A 16,564-nucleotide genomic window follows, 5' to 3' on the forward strand; every position below is an offset into this window, starting at 1 on the left:
CAAATGTGGAATGAATATTGGATGATATTATAGAGTTAATTTTATTATGCATGATAATATCTTAGATTTATTTATTTAGAAAATATTTTTGTTCTTAGGATGTGTGTGTTCAAGTATTAGTGAAGTTTAATAATATCCTAAACATCATTCCAAATGTTTCATTCAGAAATGCCTATCTATATATATTAATTTATACACTCATAGAAAAAAATAAATAGATTGAAATTCAGTAAAGCAAAAATGGTACAATGTTAACAACTGATTCTAAGTGCTGGGATATAAGTAATCCTTAACAATTCTTTCAGCCTTCCAACTTATCTAATATTTTTCATAATAAAAAGTTAAAAAGTGAATGAAGTAATTAAATTAAATGTTACTAGTATTACTGATTTATTTCAATGTCATTATCTAAAAGAATAAAGGACAGTCTTAAAAGGCATTTTTAGTACCTTCACTGAAAAGTTAAGAGCTAATGAGTTATTGATCAGTTCCATAGTCATGTAAATAGGAAGTTTTATCCTTTCTTTTCACCAGTGCTGAGTGGTGTGACCTCAGACACACTCTCCAAATGCATAGTTGGCTTATCTGTAAAATAGATGACAATAATGGCTATGTGATAAGGTTGTTGTGAAAATGAAATTTATATTACCTATAAAATCCTTAGCTCAGAGCCTGGCCAAAAAAACCCACATTCATCTTCTATTGAAAAAAATCTCATCTTCTATTGTTGTCATTACAAATTCCAAATCCTTCTATCATTCAATTAGATAAAACCCAATAGAAGATTACAACCCTTTAAGTCATCTGTATCATATAATATTTAGGTGCATTCTCTTACTTCAGGCCTATTCTAAGATCCTAGGGGAACCAAAATGTTTTAGCACATCTGTGAGAATTATTTATAATTTTCATGGAAATTGTTACAATAAATTATTTGTAATATAAATAAAAATATTTCATTTTAGTGTCTAAGCATTTTTTCTAGATGTCTGTGTTCACAATTATTTGCCTTAAGTTTTTAAAATCAGACCACTTTATCTTGAATTATTATGTATACAAATCAGTGGAGTCTCAACTGATACCTTTTGATGTATTTGAGAAAATTCAACTAATATATTTCATGAGTAGAATTTCAAATGATCAATATCCTCAATTGTATTGTTCTTGATGTTGAAACTCCTGTAGACTGGTAATTCTTAGTGAGCAAATTAATTGCATGACAGAACTTATCTAGTGTTTGAGGAATAGAGATTTTAGGATTTTAAAGATGGCTTACACAAGTGTTTTCAGTATAATTTATAAGAACAAAGGCAATTATTTTTCTGTTAAAGATTCTCATGTTGTTAAGTCAAGATTGCTTCAGCTATTACTGATTATTTTATAGTGTCTCTTCTTCAAAATTATTCTTCAATTTTAGTAATAATAAATGTTGTTTAATGTGTTTTGAAGCACTTAAAATGAATTTAAAATTGTCAAAGATTATGTATGTTAAATCTCCTAACTCTTATTGTTTTTCTTTTAATTTAGTATGCTATGTGGTCAAACAAATATCTTTTTTCCTCACGGATAATGAAAATATAGTATGGGTTGACATAAACACACAGAGATTAAAATAAAACATGTCACGTAGAAATAATGGGGCTCTCTAAAGATGGGATCCAATTATAAAACTCAGCTATAGTTCGCATTTTCCACAAATACCCAATGGAATAGAAACATTCTAATTAATCTAATACCTCAGAAGAAGCTGAAATAGAGCTCATTACAAGAACAAGGAAGAATTGGGCTTTTCAACCTGCTTAACTCACGGAAAAGGCTTTTTCTATCTTCCTCTGTCCCTTTCTGAGATATGCTCCTTCCAGCTGCTGAGATAGACTGCCTTCTGGAAACTACGTGGCTGAAACCATGGTAGTAAATCTGGTGGAACAGATGGTCCTGGGTGAATTGTTACACCTCTGCATAAAACCTTGGGATTTTATCAACAGGCTTTACTCTAAGTAATGGGAATTAGAATGACAAATTAACAGCAAAACTTTCATGCATATATCAAAACAGCATGTTAAGGCTTTTTTCATTGCATTACTCTACTGAAGCCAGAATTATGCTATAAGTCAGATATCAGAGATGCAAATTCACATGCACTCTCGTGTTGTCTCTTCTCTATTCAAGCATTGAGATGTGAGTCAATGAGATTTTACTTCTGCATCCCAGTTAGATTTTCCCGTAGCATTTCAGGAAATCTATGTTGATGAGTTTTGCTTTTTCACTTAAAGTCATTATTATTTCACATATAAAAGAAGTTTTATTGGTTTGTACATTCAACATCATTCGTTACTTTCACTTGCAATTCCACAGGGGAGAAATAAGAGAACAGGGTGAACAGAAAGGAGCTAACATTCTTCAGTGTCATAACTCTGGGAGTCTGGATCTTTGCTTTAGCATCTTATCCAAATAATTGTTCTCAAAACAAACCTCTTGAAACAAAGGGAATCTCTGAAGTAAAAGGGTTTATTGGGGCCATTACAGATGTGAGTCAGAAAAGGGAAGGACCAGGTCTTGCGACAAGTGTCTACAACCATTAGCAACAGAACTGTAGAAGTTGGAAATGTCCTGTGGGCCAGAACTAAGACCATTTTTTTTTAATGAACTTTGGGGAAGCTAGCACTGTGTCCTACATTGGCTGCTGATAATAAGGGTGGGTTAATTAATCCCTCACTCCCCTATTTCTCTTCCCTCTGTCCTCTAGCCCTTTGTAATTAAACTGTTATTGTAATTAAGATGCCTCAGAATTTCTCACTCATCACTGTCCTATGAAACATTCAAACATCCATGCTTTCATAACTTCATTCAACATACCCTTCTGAGTTTGTTATCACTGAAAATACAGAAAGCCATCGGGCCAGGCATCATGCTTTAATTCTAACAGGGAAGATACACAAAAAGGAACAAATACTTGATTAATTATCTAATTAGTAAGGAATTTTAAAAGCTCATAATATATGTGGGGGTGTAGCATGCTTGATGTTCTGGGTTAGAGCCTCAGAATTTGGAAAAAGCAAATATCAGCATAGGAAAACTTAACCTAGTTAGGGAAGAGTTGGAAAGAGCAGGAAAGAGCAGGAAGCTTTACAAGGTGATGAATGAATGCTTGTAAGTCCGAACTATCATCAATCCAGCTGTAATATGAGCTATATGGGAAGCAGAGATAATGGTTTGGGGTCAAGCCAGGCCAAAAAAAAAAAAAAGTTAGCAAGACCTTATCTTAAAGAATAAGCTGGGTGTGGTAGTTCATGTCTACAATGCCAGCTGCTCCAATGACATAGGTGCAAGGATCATGGTCTGAGAATGGTCCCAGGCAGACGTGTAAGACCCTATCTGAAAAATGACTAAAGTTAAAAGGGCTGGAGGTGTGGCTCTAGCGGTAGAGGGCTTGCCTAGCAAGTGCAAGGCCCTGAGTTCAAACTCTGTTTCATCAAAAAAAAAAAAAAAGTGGGAAGGGATTAGGAGTTGGCCTGGAGAAGGACATGAAGGGTATCCTGGAAAGCGAGGTGGAGCTGGAAGGGTCTGGTGACAACAGATGATAGGAAGAGAGTGGTTGTCCTCCCACTTTAACTGAGCCCTGCTGAGTCACATACGTAAGTATCAGTGCAAATTGAATTTGGTTCTGTCCAACCTCCAAGCTCCTTCTCTGACAATACACCTTTTCCCTGTTAGACATCAAGCAATGGCTAAATGATTGCTTTGATCTTCATCTGCAGATTTTTTGATGAAATGCTTTTGAATTTTCATTCAGATATATTGTCATTTTGTTTATTAAAGGAAGTCGCTCTCCAAGAGTTCAGCATCATTCTGTTTTGTTTTTCAGTGTTCCAACATTCCAGAGCCTTCCTGAAGAGATCCTTAGCAAGCTTGCTGATGTCCTTGAAGAGGTAATTGTTTTTAGCCTTTGAGCATTTTGAGATGGGACCCAGCTCTCTGGGCTGGCTTCTTTCACAGCTGTGTGATGATAAGTCACAAACTGCAGAGAGACCTTTCTCAATTTCTTTTAAGCTCTGAGATGACTTCAAATATTTGGCTCAGATAAAAAAGCATTTTAGCACATCTGACATTTATATACAATTAAAAATGGACAAATTCACTATAAAGAGAAAACTTTTTGTTGCAGTAAATGTAATATTAGTTTAACTTCCAAGATGGGACATGGCATATGGCATATTTCTTTCATATTTTAATTAATATAAAGTAAAATTGTACTTATTGTCATCTTGAAAGTTCAGATTAGCAAATTTACAATAGGAATTAGCAGCAAGGTACATATTTTATTAGCATGTGAGTATATTTTAGGTACAAAATGTCAAACCTGAATGTGGAATGTGTTAGATGTTTTTTTCTCTTAACCCTTGAAACCTGGGTTTTGAGGAAGAGGGAAAAAAAGTGAACATAGGTTACTCATGCATAGGCTGCCTTACTGAGAATCATAACTGAGTCACTGGAGAAGAAAGTTCATCTGCTTACACTGATGAGCTCTCTACTAAATTTAAAGCAGGAAATTTTAGTGACTAACATTGTTGTACTGAAGGCACTGGACATACAAGTTTTGCTTCAGTTGAAAAGATAAAAAATTATCCCATTTTGCTGAGAAGAAATGATACATTGATGGTACTCCAAGAACAGTACCTGTGAAGGCAAAGCTGACCATCAGCCCAGAGTAGGATGCCTTGGCTCAAGTAGGAAGTGTGGAGGACAGACTTGGTACAAGTCACACTCAGCAAACAAGAAATGAAGTCTGGAGTTTAGGTCCATCAGAAGCCCAGGCAAAACCATAAGACTGAGACAACTCAGGCAAGGTCATTCAATTTTTTTACTTAGTCAAGTAAATGTTCAAATAAGCAGGTGCTCTGAGGTATGGCAGTCAATAAAGTGGGCACAGTCCCTCCCTTATGGAGTTGGCATTCTAGAAAGGAGATTCATAAGAATCATTCAATTGCATGAAATGTTAATTGGAATTACAATACAAGTCACTATGTAAAATATGAGTGATTTAGTCCATCGAACAAGGGACAAACATAGTCTGGAGGGGGCTAGGATGGAAAGACTGAGAAAATATAATGAGCCTCGCTCTGCAGGAGTAAGTGGAAGTTGGCTACATGAAGGATTATTACAAACTAGAAGGAACCAAGTGGGTGAAAAGAGGCGAAAGGATGTGGTAACTGTAATGCAGAATGTGCCTGAGTTGTGACTTGCAGGGCATAGTGGGTCCAGTGAGATACTATGGTTTCATCCTCTTAAACATAGAAAGGCTCTAAAGATTTTTTAAGCCTGGAGAAATGGAAATGGAGGTGGAATCAGATTAATAGACCTTTAAGGAGTGTTTCAAAAGGAGGCTTAATTGGGTACGTAGAAGTGAAATGAGATACACATGGCCAGCCTGGAGCAAAGGGTAATTTGTGAATGAACATCCGCACCTGAATCTTATTTTTAGACTAATGTCCCTCATTAGAATTCTTAAAATTCTGACTTCATGATCACTTTTATCTATTCCATAGTTATTTATTGAATGCCTACTATGTTCCAGCACTCTCTCAGGTTTTTAGCATGCAGCAATGAGAAAAACATCCCTTTCTTATTGGAGGTCACATTATTTAGGTGGGGGCCACAGGAAGACAGGCAAGAAGCAGGGGAAATAATTTTGGAGCTGAAGATAAGGCTCAATATCTTATAAAACCAAGGGGCATAGATGTAACTGAATGGGAGAAAGCTTGCCTAATGTGTGTAAGGCTCTGGGTTCAATCCTCAATCCCATAAAAAGAAAGGATGAGATTCAAGGAAATTTCAACAAAACTTGGGTTTGAATTTGTTGAAAAGTCAGAGAGAGAAATGGAGCTGGGAAGGGGAAAATGAGACTGATAGGAGCACAGGATGTACTATGTGAATAAGAGGTGGAGGGAGGAGGCTGCACACAGACTTCAATTATACAGGCCAAAGAAGGAAGACTCTCCACATCCTAAGGAAGTGGGGAAGGTGAGCACACATGCAGGTAGGTGGGTTGATGGGATGACTGGATTTATGAAAAACCTGTTTACATATCTTCTGTTTTTTCAGGGATATAGAAAGCAAGGGCATCAACTGAGAATGAGGATGGGGTAGAGGCATCACTGGTTTAAGAAAAGAGATGGTGCAAGAAAAATGGAAGAGCAAACGGAGTTCAGAAATGCAATATAATTACCAGGCATCATTAACGCCCCGCTTGATGTTAGCAATTCCCAAAGAGGCAAGAGTTACATTCAACACTACTGTTGTAGGGAAAAGAGGTTGAACTCAATTCCTTGGATGGAAAATCAGAGGTGGTTAAGCACTGCCTCCTCCCACTACCCAGTGGAAATTTATTAGAGAATTCACTCCAGGAAGAATACTCCAGTAAAGAGGAGGCTGTATAGCAAACCATCAGGATTTGCTAATTGTCCCTGTGAAAGAAAGACTCATTTCCTTCCACCCAGACTTGAAGAAAAGGAGGCTATCTTCTATGATTACATTTCAAAGGGATGGGTTTCAGGTCCTTGGCAAAGTAAACCCTGGGAGAAGATCTACGTTTCAAAGAAGCAGATTAAGAATTTACAACACACACATGAAAAGAATTTACAACAGAAAAAACTTTAAGGAATTAAAAAAAAAATAGAGTTTATAACAGAGGCCTGGTACCTGCCTATAATACTAGCTACTCTGGAGGTAGAACTAGGAGAGGATCCATGGTTTGAGACCAGCCAGGGCAAAGTAAGCTGGAGACCCTATCTGAAAAACAAAATAAAAATACATATGGTAGATTGCTTTTCTATGAGTGCTTGCGAAGCCCTGAGTTCATTCTTTAGTACCACAAAAAAAGAATTCACAACAGTTCTTTGTTTGTTTTATTTTTTTTAAGCAACTTGATTTTTTAAAAGCCTTGAGTTAGGAAGAAGCCTCTGTAAAGTTATTCAAGCTTAGTAAGCCCATGTTGGCCACCAGCTCACTTGATTGTGCTTTCAACCTTATTTGTTTGCATGGATTTCAGGTTTCAGATAGACAGATAATTGGATTTCACTGGGATTATTACTTTACCAAGAGAAAATCAGTGATCGAGAAGGGAAGAGCAAGTTAAAGGAGCATGGGAAGAGTGATTACAATGGTTGACCTTAGAATTCAGCCTGTGCAAGGAGAGAAGTGATGGAATGGGAAAAGGCCAGGCAGAGGTCATAGAATCTGTGGATTTTAGTGTAGTGAGACTGAAGAATTTTTGGAGTTGGGCTATAAGAGAAAATAACTGGAAAGATTGAAGATATTTTTGTCTCTAGGTGTTAGCTATACCAGTAAGTCTTTGGTCCATTCAAAAATTCTTAGTTTGAGGCTTATTGAAGTAAGCTGTCCTGTGATTTATTGCTCTCCTTCATCTGTGACCACACAGTGAAGCAGAACATTGTCACATCTGACTTCTATGTTGAAGTATAAAAAATTTCACAAGTAGAAATACTGGCTGTATTTCTCTCTGAATGTGCTAACCTATAAGCCCTTTAAATGTAAAAGTGCTTTGCCCAGTTGGTCTTTTGCTTGCTACTTGTTTTTATAGAATATGCTTAAGAACTCTCTGATGACCTTGTGTGTGTGTGTTTAAACAAATCAAAATAAAGTACAAATTCATTAGCCCCAATCAACCTCTTAAAAAAACTAAGAATCCATGAAATCCTTTAATCTTTTTTCTTTTGCACAGCTGTAGAAGCATTTGCCATGTTTTGTGTAACAATAGCAATAGCTCTCTAATTCTGACCAAAGACATATTTTAATGTAGTATGTCAGATTTTCTAATCAGAAGATGTTTCAATTTATGCTTGGATTTTGTAAACCACAGTAATCTCTACATGATGAATGAAAATGGAAACAGATGATCTAGTACACACATATTTGTTTTTAGGACATAAAAATGAAGTAAAAGAACCAAATACAAAGTAGACATATAAATATTCTACTCAGTACAAGCAAAATGTTTAACTGAATTTGAATAAACAAGCACAAGAAGAAACTATATTGAATGATGTATCAGATAAAGTGAACCAAACCTGGAAGAGGAAACACAATACCAATGCCACATAACATTAAGTAGAAATGTGCTTGCATAGTTAATTAAGTTGTCTTTCTACAAATATCCATAAAATGAAAAAAATCCCAGATTATTTTGAAAGGAAAGAAATATTATTATAGCCTTCAACAAAGAGTTTACAGCTATGTTTATTTGACAGTTATTTATGGAGCACCTGTCATGTGCCAGGAATTGTGTCAGGCCTTGGGAATTCACAGCTCTGGTTTCCCATAGCATATGTTCTAGTGGAGGATACAGATGCTAAGTAAAGAAGGAAAGTACAATTAAGTGGTAAGTCCACTCTGGAGTTACTGTTAAGAGAAAAACCTTAGAGAAATTAAAATTAGCAAAGTTTATCTGAGCAAACAATTTATAAATCAGGCAGCAGTCTGATCCCAAAATGCTTCAGAATGCTCTACTCCACCCATATGGGCAGACCATATTTATAGCCACAGAAAAGGAAGTGACATACAGAAACAATTTGATTGGCTACTGTTAGCATTTACCTTATATAGTCATGTTTTGGCAGTTTTCTGCCTCTGATAGTTTGGAGGTTCTGCTGGCCTGATGGGCTGTGACTCAGCTACTTATTTGAAGAGCATACTTCCTTTTAGGTTATAGTTTATTCATATATCAATGTCAGATTTCACTTCACTATGTACAGAGAAGCCTTTAGGCCAAGCCTTGGAGGCAAGTTTTGGTCAAACTTAATTCAGTGTAACATTGCTAAGGGAAGGTGATATTTAATTAAAGGTCTACATGTAGATCCCAGGTACTGTGTGCACCAGAGTGAGGCAACATGAGTATATAGTCAATGTAGGAATGAGTTTGCTACCCTTAAGGAACAAAAAGATATGCAGGTAGAAGCAGTGGGTCAGAAGGCTACAGGAGATTTACAAGATCAGGTCACAGAAGGCTTGTCCATCATGATAAGGAGTTTGGTTTTTATTCTAAGCACAATAAGAAAGCATTTAGTTTTGTAAATAATGCAGTGACATTATCTAGGTTATGTTTTAATAATATGTCTTGGCTAGTGTGAGAAGAACAGGTGATAGAGGGCAGGCCGAGTGGAAGGTTACTGCAGAATAACCCAGGTAAGGTGGATGACTCGCATGTTGAGTTACTTTCTTATTGACTAGTTCTTCCCTTATGTTCATTGTGAAGAAATACTTCCAGCATAAGGGGGAAACATTTAAAAATATGGACAGGGGAGACAGAAACTAAGAGAAATATTGTGTAACTGGATAAAAAGGGGTAGGGTAAATATAATGGTATTGAAAGTGATTTATGAGAATGTGTGACAAAAGGACATGTGTATAACCTATGGGGAATCTTTCTTTGGAACTGGAAAAGAAGACTAAGAGTGGTGTCTCCCATTGTCCATCCCCAGGCCTCCCTACTCATCTCTGTGAGTCCCAGCAGGATATTCCTACTTGTATGTTTCTCCTCATGAGATTATAGCACAGGAACTAGTGTTCTTATTTGGAATATAGCAATTTAATGCCCCTTTCTCTCTTTCCTTAATACCACATATAGAATTATTTCCTTTGTACGCTGAATCTCTCACTCCTTTTTTTTTGGAAGCATAAATGTCATAAATGTTTTCTCCAGTCTTTGCTAAGCCTTGGATGAATGTCCCCAAAGGTTCATGTGTTAAAGTCTTGGTCCTTAGGATGGTACTATTAGGAGGTGGCAGAATCTTTGAGGAATTGGGTCTTGTGGACGTTTCTTAGGTCATTGGGGTGTGCCCATAAAGGAAACTGTGGGACCGCTGGTTACTTATTCTTCCCTTTGCTTCCTGGCTAATGAAGTAAGCCAGGAAGTATGATGTGCTGCCTCATCAGAGGCTTGAAGAAATGGAGCCACACAATATTGAACTGGAAGCTCCAAATCTTCATGATAAATCATTTCTCTGCATAAGTTAATCATCCCAGGTATTCTGTTATACTAATGGAAAGCTCATACAGATAAATTATGTGTTCCTTTTTTTTTTTTGGCAGTATTGGTTTGAACTCAGGGTCTTATGCTTGCTAGACACTACTTCTTGAGCCACTCTGCCAGCCCAAATTATGTGTTCCTATGAAGAGACTCTTGTTAAAGGACCTATCTAGGTCAAGTATAATAATCCCAATATGTTCCTAAATTATGTTTTTTTAAACAAGTTGAAATAATTAATAATTAATTTCACAGTACAGTGGTTTGAACTCAGGGCATCATGCTTGCTAGATAAATGCTTTACCACTTGAGCCACACCCCCCAGCCTTATTTGCGATAGTTTATTTTTTAGATAGAATTTTGCTTTTTCTAGTCTTGGCCTTTTCCAGTAGCTGGATTTACAGGTATGCACTCCCATGCCCACCCCTGAAATAATTTACTTGACTTTTAAATTATTTACCTTCACTTTTACCACAGTATGTTCTTTGCATCCTATATGTGGTCTCACAGCCTGCGTGAGCTCGTCCTAGAAACCTAACTGGAAGCAACAGGAGATTGAGAAAGGACAAAAGACAGAAGACAAACATGCAGAAAACTGGGGTCAGGTGGACTGGGTGCTCTGATGGAGCCACACAACAGCCCCCATGATCTCCAGTGAGTTTATTATATACAGTGGCAATCCAGGAAGTAGAGCAGCAGTTCTTGGGAGGTGTGACATTGTAGCTATCAAGAACAGGAGGAACCTGGGATCGCTACTCTCTGGATGTAAACATCTTAGGAAAAGCAGCTGTGCTGCATTTTGCCCTTGCCCCCTTCTGCACCTGGGGGCTGTGCCAATCCCAGCCTGCAGATTATCAGATGTAGCTGTGCTTATGTCAAGTTCTCATAGACTTCTCATACTCCACTCTTCACAATCTGGCTCAATTTAAGACTTAAAAATATCAGAAATAATTATAGGAACCCCATATTTGGTTTGCTAGAGAAGTTACTTTTAGTTTATAAAACAAATTAGAAGGTTTATGGAACAGCAAACTCTGGGTTTGTGAACTGGCTGAATTAACCTCTCTACTATCTCATAGAGAAGTTAAATTTTTATCTGAATTAATCAAATGTATTTGCATCTCTTCTGAAAGCCTAGGAGGTTCCTGTGACTAAATGGAATAATGCAGTGAAATTATAAAATATGATCTAATTCTTTTTCTTACTGTAACAAGGTCACACAGTTATACACATGATCATTGGTCTCTATAGATAAACTGCATTTTTCAACTGGATAGCACACTCCTCGCTAATTGCTAGCTGAGTAAGTTTCCTTCAATTATCACCTACCCCAAACAATGGTTAAATGTCACTGTGTGTGACTCAGTCCCCTACTTAATGTTGCTCTTAATGCAGGCTCTGTGCTGACATCTGTAAGAAAGTGGGAAATAAAACATGTTTTCACAGAGAGAAGGAACGGAGATTAACCTATCATGTCACAGAGTACTTGAAAAGTAATTTGAGTAAAAATTATACTCTCAGAAAGGGAGGTATGAAAGTTAAGATAACTTAAAGAAACTATGCTTTATTTAAAATTCCAAATGGGAGATCCAAATTAAGTCAAGTTATTCAGTTTTCATCACTGGGTATAGGTATTTATCCTCTATTTTTGTGAGTAGAGGTGGGGCATCAATATTGGGTTTAGATTTTCTGATTTTTAGATGGAAAATAAAGCTTACTAGAGCCACTTCTTTGCTTGTTGGTTTCATGCTCAATTTTCTCTTTAAAACACTTGAAATGATTTTCTTAGAATAGAAGAACTCTACTTCAATAACCTTTGAAGAGCTTTATACCTTTGGGTCTGTAACATTGCATGATGAGCTGTTCTAATTTGTGTCCTTGGGTGGTACATTTATGTTTTTGCTTATTGTACATTTATGCCACTACTGCACTGAAAAGGTCTTAGATGAAGAACATTCCTCAGGTTTTAAAATTTTTTTTATTTTATCATTTCTACATTTACTCACATGTGTATACACTGTTTGGGTCACCCCCCATACCCCCCACCCAGGGTTTTGAATTGTTAAGAGGGACATTTTGAGAAAATAAACGAGTGAAGAAAAAGGAAAAGAAAGAAAATGTTTTTCAACTCACCATCACTTGATTTTATGTTAGAAGGCAGATATCAGATGATACAGCCCAGGACCTTAGAAGGACAGTAATGTCACCAAGGCCCTCTTCTTTCTTGCTAATCCAGTGGAGTGATTAAGTATTTAGTTTTTTTTTTTATTGTGCAACTGTTCCTGTGTGTCACCATCCTGTGCTGACACCTTTGCAGATTTCTTCGTGTTCTCTCTTGTGAGTAATACAGGGAAGAGTCCTGCTTTGGTGGATTTATGGGATTATTATGAAGCTCTCTGTCTTTTCGTTTGAAACAGGCCTAGATTCTTCGGAAAGAAATTAGTGAGGTGGACAGCAACACTGTTAGTTTTCTTTGAAATCTGTTGTTTATAGCTAAACTTTTCCTTCAGGTTTGGCTCTTGCTATTCAAAGCCAAGCTGGAGAGAATTCAGAGCCTGCTCTTTCCAAATTTCATTGGCCAAAAGTACTTTCTGAATTTGAAAATTTAACTTCTTCTTTTGTTGTCCTTGACTTCTTTTGGATCTTGCCTTCTATGAAGCAAATTATTGATTTGAAGGGGAAGGAGGTAAAAGGTGTGTGTGTGTGTGTGTGTGCAGGTATGTTGTGACCATATAGAAGATGGGGAGGATATAGGAAGGAAAGCTTAAAATGCAGACAGAACCTTCTGTTCAGTTTTACCACATCTTATTTGCAGAGGAAATGTGGAATGGGAAGAAAATATTTGTGAATCAGTTATGTGTTAAAGGACTTACTGGTTTTAGTATTTTTTTTTCAGGGCTAAGGACTGAACCCAGGACCTTGCACATGCTAGGCTAACGCTCTACCCCATGAGCTGTGCTATGCCCAAATACGTCTGGTTTTAGTTTTATTTATTTATTTATTTATATTGTTTTTTGTTTTACTTTTGAAATAGTCTCCCTGCTACCTTTATTTGGGATGGTCTTAACTGGTGAACTTTCAGCCTCCATCTTTCCCATAGCTGGGGTTACTGGCTTATGCCACCACACTCAGGTATTGCCAGGTTTATTAAAGAACATTTGTAACTTAATGATGAAACACAATTAAAAGATGATGAAAGGAATTGGATCAACATTTCTCCAAAGAAGACATCAAAATTCCAACAAGATCATGGAAAGCTTCTTGTCACCTTTAGTCCTTAGGGAAATTCAAATCAAAACCTCAGTAACTCACCATTTCACACCCACGAGGAAGACTGGGGTAAAAAGCTAATAACAAATGTGAGTAAGGATGGTAGAGAAGTTGGAACCCTCACATGTGTTGGTGAGATTATAAAATGGTACAGTTTCTTTGGAAAATAGTTTGGCAACTTCTCAAAATATTAAACATAGGATTACTATGGGACCAAACAATTCTACTCCTATGTGCATACCCAAGACATTTAAAAACATATATCCATATAAAAACTTGTATGCAAATGTTCTTGCACCAGTATTTGTAGTAGCCAAGAAGTAGAACAAATTAAAATGTCTATCAACTGATGAATAGATAAATCTAATGTAGTATATTCACACGATGGAATGTTATTTGGTCATGAAGGATTGAATTACTGATACATACTACAACATGGATGACCTTGAAAACATTATGCCAAGTAAAGTAAAATATGATTCAATTTATTTAAAATGTCTAGGCTAGGTAAATCTAATAGAGACAGAAAGTAGATTAGTAGTTGCTAGAGGCAGGAGCATGGAGGAGAATGGGGAATACCTATTAATACATACAGGCTTCTTTTAAAGATGACAGAAGTATTCTAAAGTCATGGTTGTCCAACTCTTTGAGTATACTAGAAGCCATTAAACTGTACATTGTAAATGAGTAAATACTACAATCTGAGTTTTAACTCAATAAAAGTGTTCTTTTTTTTTTTTGCAATACTGAGGTTTGAACTCAGGACCTCATGCTTGTTTGGGCAGACATTCTACCACTTGAGCCACTCTGCCAGCCCCTCAATAAAACTGTTAAGCATAAAATACAAGCTTTGATTCAGTTGTGATAATTTTGGTGAAAGACAGGTTTGGGGTTATAAGGAAAATGTGTACTTGGAGGCCACATTTGAGTTGACAACCATGCAAGCATCACAATGGCAAATTATTGTTTACAATGTGAAGTGTTAGCAGAAATAACACATATTCAAAAGCTGCCACGCAAACATCACAATGGCAAATTATTGTTGTTTACAATGTGAAGTGTTAGCAGAAATAACACATATTCCAAAGGCTGCCACGGGGAAAAGATTGTTGTAGGTGTGTTGTAAATTCTTACACATTGATTAGGTGCTTGAGAAATATTGATATTGATTTTCATCACCTGTCTGGGATTTTGTGTAATCCTCTTCTGAACAAACATCGTTCTTGTTCTAAGCCTTGGCCATGATGACTGCTGTCCACAGAAAGCCCCCACCCTCAAATGTTGCAAGTGGATTTAGCTATCATATCTATAGAAAAGATTAATGTTTATTTACTGTTTTTCGTTGGTCCCAAGTTATATGAAGCTTTACCCCTTGAGATTATAAATTCCTTAAAGTTAAGACTAGATTGATGTTTTTTTTCCACTGGTACCTGTAAGCAGAAAAGAAAAGACAAGGGGAAAAGAAGAATAATGGAGGGGATGGACCAAACAGGAGTACAATATACATATACATGGAAATGTCACAGCAAAACCCCTTATATACCTATCGTATACTAATAAAAATGCTTGAAAAATAATAATTTCCACTAATTGATGTTAACTCTGTGTCAAACTAGAGCATCTGTTTAATTCTGCTCAAGGTAAATGTACTATTCTTATTATGCTCAATTTATAGGTGAAGGAATGGAGGAGCTCAGGTAACATAGCTGAGTAAATGGGGTATTTTTCCTACAATCTGACATTGGAATCAGTGTCTTTAAGTATTATTCTACATTGCATCTTGACAATTTGTGAAAACTGAGAAAAATTTTTTTCTTCATTCCTATTCTTTCTTTTCAGTAGGAGTACTTCCTTCTGAAAATGTTTACTTAATTTTGTGTGTGTGTGTATGTGTGTGCTAATTTGTTTTTTCCCAGTCAGCATTTTAAGTTTGTTATGACGGGGATCCACTTTATGCTTTCCACAAGTTTCAAAACAAGGCATTTTGAGTCATTTTATTGCAAGAATATGTATGCTTTTGCTCCATGCTGCTTGTAATTCATTAAAATGTATGCACTCTGCAAATTGGAAGCCAATCTGCAATAAATCAGCTTTCTAGGAAACATTCATAGAAGGTACTTGACAGGGTTTCCACATATGAGTATGTAAACCTGCCTGGTCCTTGTGATTTGTTGTCATTTATGGGGTTTGTAAAACAGATGATGGATTTGTGTGAAACTAGAAATTAGTGGCCTGGCTTCAGCATATTGTGAGATCTGTTTTCAAAATGCCACTTGATAGTCAACCTCTAAACAGACTGTGATAAGCTCTGAATTCCTCTTGCAGCAAAGAGTGGTGAATACCAGATCTGAATTAGATAAACTGCCCTGATTAAAAACAAAGTGATCCAAGATTTTCAACAATTTGTTTTTAAATCTGAAGCATCATTGTACCTGCCAAAAAAAAATCCTAGCTCAGGGGCTTGTACACAGTGGGCATCCAAGACATAAATCAATGAAGAAGCCTGCTTGTACTTCCAAAGAAGAGGCTAAAGATTAGAAAATCAGTTGGACTTTTAGTGCTAACCCCAGAATACAAAGCTTGTCTGTGCTAAAGAGAGTTATCAAACAGCTTGAGCAGGGTATAACCCAGGCATTCGGTCCCAGAACTCCCTAAGGCCTCTGGCTACATGGTGCTTTCTGAATCCCTCTGACAAGGACCACTTCTCTGCAGAGATGGAGTTCATGCAGTTTCTTAGGCCAGTGGCTCCAGGCTGTTCCTGGTAGATATGGCTCTGACCCAGGGCAGGCAGCATTTCCATCATGAATGTTCATCAGATGTCAGTCAGTATTAATGAGGGGTGCACTGACCAGCCACAGCATTAGGGACATTGCAATTGTGTGACAGCAGGTGCTCTGTGTGTCTCGGGTCCTCTATGTTCCCTTCATTATTGCAAGATGCTGTCAGAGAGCTTCTCTAAGGTCTCTGGGAAGAGTTACCATTCTTTTTTTTGTTATCTACACTTAAAATTATTATTTTAATAAAGGTAACATGGTTTGTCTTGTAAATAGACCTGCAGCATAGCACTATTCTGTTGGTTGTCTCTGTTTTGAATGATGTTCTGTAGGTCAGTATATGTTATAATCAGTAAGGATTGCTGGGATGGAGAGTGGTAGCCTCTTCCTGCCTCCTCTTCCTTCTTCCAAAGATGCTTTTTCAGAACATGTTGAACCTTTCTTTTTGTTTTTACAGCAGCTTACCATGACTAACTCT

At 36.8% G+C, this 16,564-nt stretch overlaps 1 protein-coding gene across 6 annotated transcripts in view; it reads left to right on the plus strand.

Moving 5' to 3' along the window:
- Positions 1-16,564, plus strand: part of Prkg1 (protein kinase cGMP-dependent 1) — a 1,207,619-nt gene that overhangs the window by 883,186 nt on the left and 307,869 nt on the right. For all 6 annotated transcript variants that reach the window (XM_074078871.1, XM_074078874.1, XM_074078868.1 and 3 more), the window contains exon 5: positions 3,866-3,929. In XM_074078871.1, the coding sequence (XP_073934972.1) occupies positions 3,866-3,929 (64 nt within the window). The remainder of the gene's footprint in view (positions 1-3,865; positions 3,930-16,564) is intronic.

The sequence above is a fragment of the Castor canadensis genome, chromosome 7 (assembly GCF_047511655.1).
Source record: "Castor canadensis chromosome 7, mCasCan1.hap1v2, whole genome shotgun sequence".
Classification (NCBI taxonomy): Eukaryota; Metazoa; Chordata; class Mammalia; order Rodentia; family Castoridae; genus Castor; species Castor canadensis.